A 6,879-nucleotide genomic window follows, 5' to 3' on the forward strand; every position below is an offset into this window, starting at 1 on the left:
CAGAGATCCGCCTGCCTCTGCCTCCCAAGTGCTGGGATTAAAGGCGTGCGCCACCACCGCCCGGCAAGTACCTTGATTCTTATATAACCCAGGCCCACCTGCGCAGGGATACCAGTGGGCTGGGCTCCTCAACCAGCAAGACATGTCCACAGGCCAATCTGATGGGGGCAATTAAATTCCTCAACTAGGTCTGTGTCAAGTTTACAAAACTATGACAGGCAGGCAGGATAAGTTTCTTAATGCTCGACTATAATTTTAATATATCTTTATTTTGTATGAGTATGGGACCTGGTGCCTGTAGAGGTCAAAAGAGGGTGTTGGACCCTCTGGAACAGGAGTTACAGACAGTTGTGAGCTGCCATGTGCTGGGAAATTAAACCCGGTCCTCTGGAAGAGCAGCTAGTGCTCTTAACCACTGAGCCATCTCTCCAGATCCCTCCTAATACAGCATCACCTTCCTAAGATTGAAAGTAATTTAAAATGAACATTTCTTTTTTCTTTTGTTTTTTTCAAGACAGGGTTTCTCTGTGGCTGTCATAGAATCAGCTCTGTAGACCAGGCTGGCCTTGAACTCACAGAGATCCGCCTGCCTCTGCCTCCCTAATGTTGGCATTAAAGGCATGCGCCATCACCACCAGGTTTAGAAAATGAATATTTCAAAGCAGCTAGGAGAGTGGGCTTTAAAGGTTCTTAACAGAAAGCAATGACAGTTGTCTGAAGCACTAGGTAGGTCAGTTACCGTGGCTTGATCATTTCACACTGTGTTACGTAATGGACATAAGTATGTATGTCCTCATACATATGTACTATTAATATGCTTTAATTAAAACATTTTAAAAAGAAGACGAAATTAGCTATCAAGTTGTGGGTTGGGTCAGAAACGTTCCTTTCTGGAATTCCTTCTGCAGGTGTGTCAGCTCATCGACAGTGAGAGGCCATGTTATTTACATGCTATTCCAGCAGGGGGCGGCAAATGATCAGGAATGTCTCTTAGGCACTCTCATGACTGGGAAGAAATGAAATCTCAATTCATTTCAAGCTCCTTGAGTATGTGTGTGATGTGTGTGTGTGTACGAGTGTGTATTTGTGCATGATGTGCATACTGTATGTGTGTACTTGTGTATATCACATGTACGTGTGTGTCTATTGTGTGTGGATTATATATGTTATGTGTGCAATGTGTATGCGTGTGTGCGTGCGTGTGCAAGCTGCACGCAATGCGCCCGTGTGTGTAAAGACATGGCAGACACGTACTAGTTCAGCGAGAGTGCCAGGTAGTTGTGTGTTTCTTTCAGGTGGAAACGTGACACTCTCTGGTCCTCTTAGAGCCGAGTGTGGAAGAGTAAGATCAGTTGACTGGGCACAGTGACTTGGATTGGGAAGTTGGTTTAAAGCACTGTGAATGATGGTGGAGCATGGAGCACAGGATGCAGACACAGGAGGGCTCAGCCTGACGAACCTGAGGTAAAGACGCCCAGACACAGATGTGTGAGGAGCGGCCATTCGTGTAAGATCAACAGCTGGACTCTTGTGGCCCCATTGAAGAACTGAGAGGCACACAGGGGGTACAGTAGCCACTGTTGGACCCCCTGTCCCAGGATGGCTCCAGGAGCTCCTGGCCTAATGTTCCAGGACTGACTACTCATTGATTAACTTGTGATTGTCCTCAGAATGATGGTCTCAGCTGACAGCCAGCATCCTCATCACTTACAGAGCATCCGCCCCCTGAGCGGGTTTTCTCTAGAAGTCAGCCCTGTCAAGCACTGAGCAAGTAAATGAGGGTTCCAAACTGTTTATTCTCAGTCTAGGCCTCTCCAGAACTTTCTGCTGCTGAATTTGAGGGGGGGTCACAGCCCCCAGAGATGCCTGGTTCAGGCCAGGGGTCAGGGTATTGTGGGTGTGCAATGAGTGTCTGGGACAGCAACGGATCCCCTGGCGTGTCCCCAGCCCGCTTCTCTGCAGTGCTACCATCCTCTGAGATGGAGTTCTATGTGTCATCCCTGTGTCTTACAGTCACGGGACTTCTGGGGGTGGACTGCCTGGCTCTGACTGTCCCTGGCTCATGTCCTGGGTCCCTCGCTTGACACTGCTGGGGCCCAGAGGTCAGCATCTGGGCTTTATGTAGACTAGTAGGGTCTGGAGAAGCAGGTAGAGAGAAGCAGGTGACTGGGTGAATGAGACAGGTCTGTGCAAATGGGCCACATGTACAGCCTAGCCAGGACATGGGGCCAGGAGGGAAAAGACGGGAAGGGCAGGAAGGCACCGGCCCTCATGGCACTGTTCCTCACAGCCTGTAGGTAGTAGAGCCCTACGCTGGGAGGCCATGGGCTGAGAAGTAAGGCCAAGACTCTGTCTTGCAGAACTGACATGGAGACAGAGGTCCTGGAGGGGGTGTCGGGGGGTTGGGCAGTCCTGTGGAGCTGAGGTGTTGTGACTCACCTCTGTGGGCTGGACAAGGGTTCCCCACAGTAGAGTCAGAGAATACTTCCTGCACAGGCCCAGGAAGCCACGTCAGCTGCCCTGAGCTGGTGCCCACAGGTAGCTGGTGCTCAGGTGGCATCTCTGAAGGCCCACCCGAGCCATATGCTGGCCATTGCTGAGCCACAGTCAGGCTGGTGGGGATCGTTGTGGGACAGCCAACCTGAACGTCCTCCATAAATGTGAACTGCTGGAATGTGGGGTGGCCTGATTGGTGCACCTCCTTAGCATAGGGGAGGGGCTCACTCACCTTTGGGTGGGAGGCCTGGATGTTGGCACCTCTAGACTGTCCTGCATTTCCTCAGGCAGAAGCAGGGTGACTGATCAATTTAAATCAGTTTGAATTTTAATTGAAGATTTTTTTTTTTGGAGAAAGGGTTTCTCTGTAGCTTTGAAGCCTGTCCTGGAACTAGCTCTTGTAGACCAGGCTGACCTTGAACTCACAGAGATCCGCTTGCTTCTGCCTCCCGAGTGCTGGGATTAAAGGCGTGCACCGCCACCGCCTGGCTGAAGGTTTTTTTTTTTTTTCTCCAGAGGTCCTAGTCTTTCTCTGCTAACTGGCCTCTTCGAAATGTTATTATTATTATTTTTTCCAGACTGGTCTCACTGTTTTAGAGCTAGCTCTGTAGACCAGGCTGGCTCCGTACTCACAGAGAATCACCTGCCTCTGCCTCCTGGATGCTGAGATTAAATACTGCCACTTTGCTTCAAAATATTATTAATTTTTTTAATCTTAAAGATTGATTTAGTTTATGTATGGTTGTGCACAACGTGCTGTGCTCTCAGAGGCCAGGGGAGAGGAACTGGATCCCATGGAGCTGGAGTTGCAGATGACCGCCTGCATGCTAGGAACCAAACTCAGGTCCCTCTGCAAGTGCTCTTAAGCCACTGAGCCATCTCTTCAGTCCTAAATCAGTTAAAGTGTTTCTTTGTTTGTTTTTAAATTTTCATGCGTTGTCTCCCTTGAATCAATCGGGCTCCACCAGAATATTCTTGGTGAAAACTCACAGAAAGTTGTAAAGTGAGCCCCTCTAGGTCAGGAAAGATCCGCTGGGCACAGTGATGGGGGCAGTAGCTGCTGCCAAGAGGGGGGAGTGCTTGTCTAGGTGGGGAGCCACCTTCCCAGGTGTGTGCCTTAGCTCTCAGACTGGCACGGGCTCTCTAAGGCAACAGTAAGCGCTTTGGAAGGGCAAAGGGCTCTCTTGTCTGTGTCCCAGCACTGGCAATCAGAAAGCTGTTCTGGGGGCGAGAGGGACAGGTGTGTTCTGTTTTGGTTAAGTGACCCGTGGTGGGAGGAATTAAAGCCCTCTTCTTTCCAGGAGCCAGGTCCTTGAGGGCCGGGGTCACCGACCTGCCTTCAGTTTGCATCTGGCTTAGCGATCTGTGTTTGCACGTGTGCACCGCCCCCAGCCTGGCAGCGCAGCCTCCCATCTACTCAGCACGCATTTCATGCCCTTCCTTGTCCGTTGGAGACAGTGCTCTCAAACTTGTGTCTGCTTAAATTTATGTGCTTCTCTTACAGGGGTCCCACAGGAACACGGGTCTCCTGCAAGGCTGAACCCCAGGTTTCTCCAAATTCAGCCTCTTGTCTATCTTCTGCCTGCCCTGCCCCACCCGCCTCCGCCATCAACCTGACCGGTATCCCATCATTTCCCCAGCTTGCTCCCCAGTTTGACTCTAAGGTCTGAACCCCGTTCATTCCCAGCCGAAACTGTAGTCTTCTGGCCAGAACCCCTTTCCTAGTCCCGTCACCCAGGACTCGGTCTTCCAGCCCGACTCCACTCTTTCTTCCTCCGTTTCAGTCCAGACCCCACGCGCATCCCACACATCTGTCCTCACCACCTGTCCCTCTAGAGGAAGACTCAGGATTCTAGGTTACCTCTGGATTCCTACGGAGTCAGGGGCGGAGTGGAGGCGTGGCCTAGAATGGGGCTCTCTGAGCCCCCGCCCACCCCACCCCACCCAGGCCCCGCCCCAAGTCTCCTACCTCTGAGCGTTGCTGCAAGCCGGGAGCATCCTACTTGGCCATGGAGAGCCCCGTGCGGCAGCTGTACCTTCTCCCCCTGTTACTGCTGCTTTGTGGTAAGGAGGCATCTTGTTTGGGAGCGCTCCGTCCCCTCGGGGCCTTGGGACGCTCGAGGACTCTCATCTTCCCGCGTCGAGCCTAGGCTACTCCTTCCTTTTTTTTTTTTTTACCAGAGTTTGGAAAGGGCGTACACTGATTCCGGCGCTGCCGGCAGGTTTTGCTGAGGGTCTTCATGACTCCTCCACCGTTAGGGGAGCTGAGGGAAAAGGCTTTGGGCTGCAATGCACAAGGTCCTCTGCGTTGCTGTGATGGCCTGATGACTAGCAAGGGTCTCTGGTGAGGTAGTGAGCCTCCCATTCTGCCCGGTGCACATGGCACACAGGTGCGGATGGCTAGAATTCCGAATCCTTTTCCAGGGAGAAAACAGGACTCAGGGAGAAACATTGCTCTCACAAAATAGAAATGAGATAAATATTAAGCTTGTTTTGAAAGGGGTGGGAAGGGCATAAAGTTGGTAGGGAGACATGTTGAGGGGGTCTGGGGGGAGCTTGCTGGAGGAAGTAGGGTGAATATGATCAAAATACATTGTATACATAGATAAAAATTTAAAGAATAAAAATATTGTTAAAAAAGAAATACTAAAAAAGAAAAAAAAAGAAGTATTTTACTGAAGAAGTTACACAAGGCTAAATATATTTTGCCAGGTGGTGGTGGTGCACACCTTTAATCCCAGACTAGGGAGATAGAGGCAGGCGGATCTCTGTGAGTTCGAGGCCAGCCTGGTCTGGCCACTGCCACACAGGGAAACTCTGTCTTGAAAAACCAAAACCAAAACCAAATAAACCAAAAGAAGGTACATGCACACATATGTGTGTTTGCTTGCGTGGATGCATGTGTGCATGTGTCTGTGCCCCTGAGTGTGTATGATTGCGCCTGTGTGGGTTTGTGTGTGCCTCTGTAAGGGCTTTGGTGGGAGAGTTTGCCCCGTGCTGGAGCTGCTGGACAAGTCCAGTGCCTGGCCAGAGCTGGGAGGAAAGCCGTTGGCAGGAGGGTGTGTGTGGTCTGTCCTCCAGGGCCGCGGCCCCTGGCTCCTTTAGGATGTTTTCCATTCCCTTCCGGCTCAGCCTCCTTGGCTGTTAGATGAAGGTGGACCTGTCTGCCATGTCTTCCTCAGCGCTGATGACTTGGGGTGTGGCCTGGAGTTGGGACAAAGGTGGGGGAGACTTGACGAGGTCTCTGTGTCCAGAGTGGAGCTGTGTTGCATGCTCTAGAGTGGGGGCCTAGGTTGTGGTAGAGTTTTACGTTGAAGGACTGGGACTGTGGCCTCTTTCAGAAGTCAGTGTGCTGTCTTGGGATTTCAGCAAGCCTCCAAGGCGAGGCTGCTCTGGTGGGCGTTTTGGTGTCTAGAAGAAAGAAGGTCCTGAGTTTATTTAGAAAGAAACCATGTCTCTCCCGACTACTTCTACTGTGGAACTGGGAAACATACAGAAGCCACATGAAATCCTCATTAGTAGTACTGGTCTCCCGGGGTCACCGTCCCCAAGGGCCAATCCTCCACACCCAGGGTCCAGGCAGGTCAGTTTCAGCTTCTCACAGACCTGGCTGGTGTGAGTCTGGCCAGACCAAGAGTCAGAGGTGAAATGTGTACTGTCACATGCAGTCCGGCCAAGGTGGGGTCTGAGAGCTGTCTACTTTCTGGAAGGGAGGAGCTGAGCTCCCTGGCTCCTAGGATCACTAGGATCACTGTGCTCTGCTGAGACCGTGATGTCTGGAACTGTAGATAGGCTGCACAGAGGCGGGGCCTGGCCACTGCCACACAGAGAGCAGCATCAGGAGAGCCTGTGGGGCTTCCTTGAACTTCTAGTCCTCTACAGGCAACCTTTAGTCAGAGTTCTGGGACGAGGCATCCAGCAGGTGTCCACTTACTGGCTCTTGGCCTCAGTTTCCCTAGCTGCAGCCCGAGTGCGGCTGTGGAGCATCGCTCTGTTGGTTGATTTGCTCAGTTCAGCTCAGGTCAGTCACTCTATGCTGTGGAACCAAACTGCTCATGTAAAGCAGAGCCTGTGTCTGGTACATGTGTCCTCAGAGCACGGTGACAGAGAGCACCCTGGGATCTGTGCGTGCCCTGTGCGTGACCATGACTGTGAACATGGTGCCACAATTTAAAAACTATGCCTTTATTGGATCTTTTTAAAAAATTTATTTTGTGTGCATTGGTGTGAAAGTGTTAGATCTCTGGAGCTGGAATCATAGACGGTTGTGAGCTGCTGTGTGCATGCTGGGAATTGAACCCTGGTATTCTGGAAGAGCAGCCAGTGTCCTAACCACGAACCATGCCTCCAGTCCTTGGTACCACAGTTTTTTTTATTTTTTTT

The 6,879-nt window shown here is 51.3% G+C and overlaps 1 protein-coding gene across 1 annotated transcript in view; it reads left to right on the forward strand.

Moving 5' to 3' along the window:
* The first annotated feature begins 4,490 nt into the window (after positions 1-4,490).
* The window catches only part of Ramp3 (receptor activity modifying protein 3), a 19,754-nt gene continuing 17,365 nt past the window's right edge, over positions 4,491-6,879 (forward strand). The window contains exon 1 of the mRNA XM_013353365.2: positions 4,491-4,560. Coding sequence (XP_013208819.1) covers positions 4,506-4,560 — 55 coding nt within the window. The 5' untranslated portion in view covers positions 4,491-4,505. The remainder of the gene's footprint in view (positions 4,561-6,879) is intronic.

The sequence above is a fragment of the Microtus ochrogaster genome, unplaced genomic scaffold (assembly GCF_000317375.1).
Source record: "Microtus ochrogaster isolate Prairie Vole_2 unplaced genomic scaffold, MicOch1.0 UNK6, whole genome shotgun sequence".
Classification (NCBI taxonomy): domain Eukaryota; kingdom Metazoa; phylum Chordata; class Mammalia; order Rodentia; family Cricetidae; genus Microtus; species Microtus ochrogaster.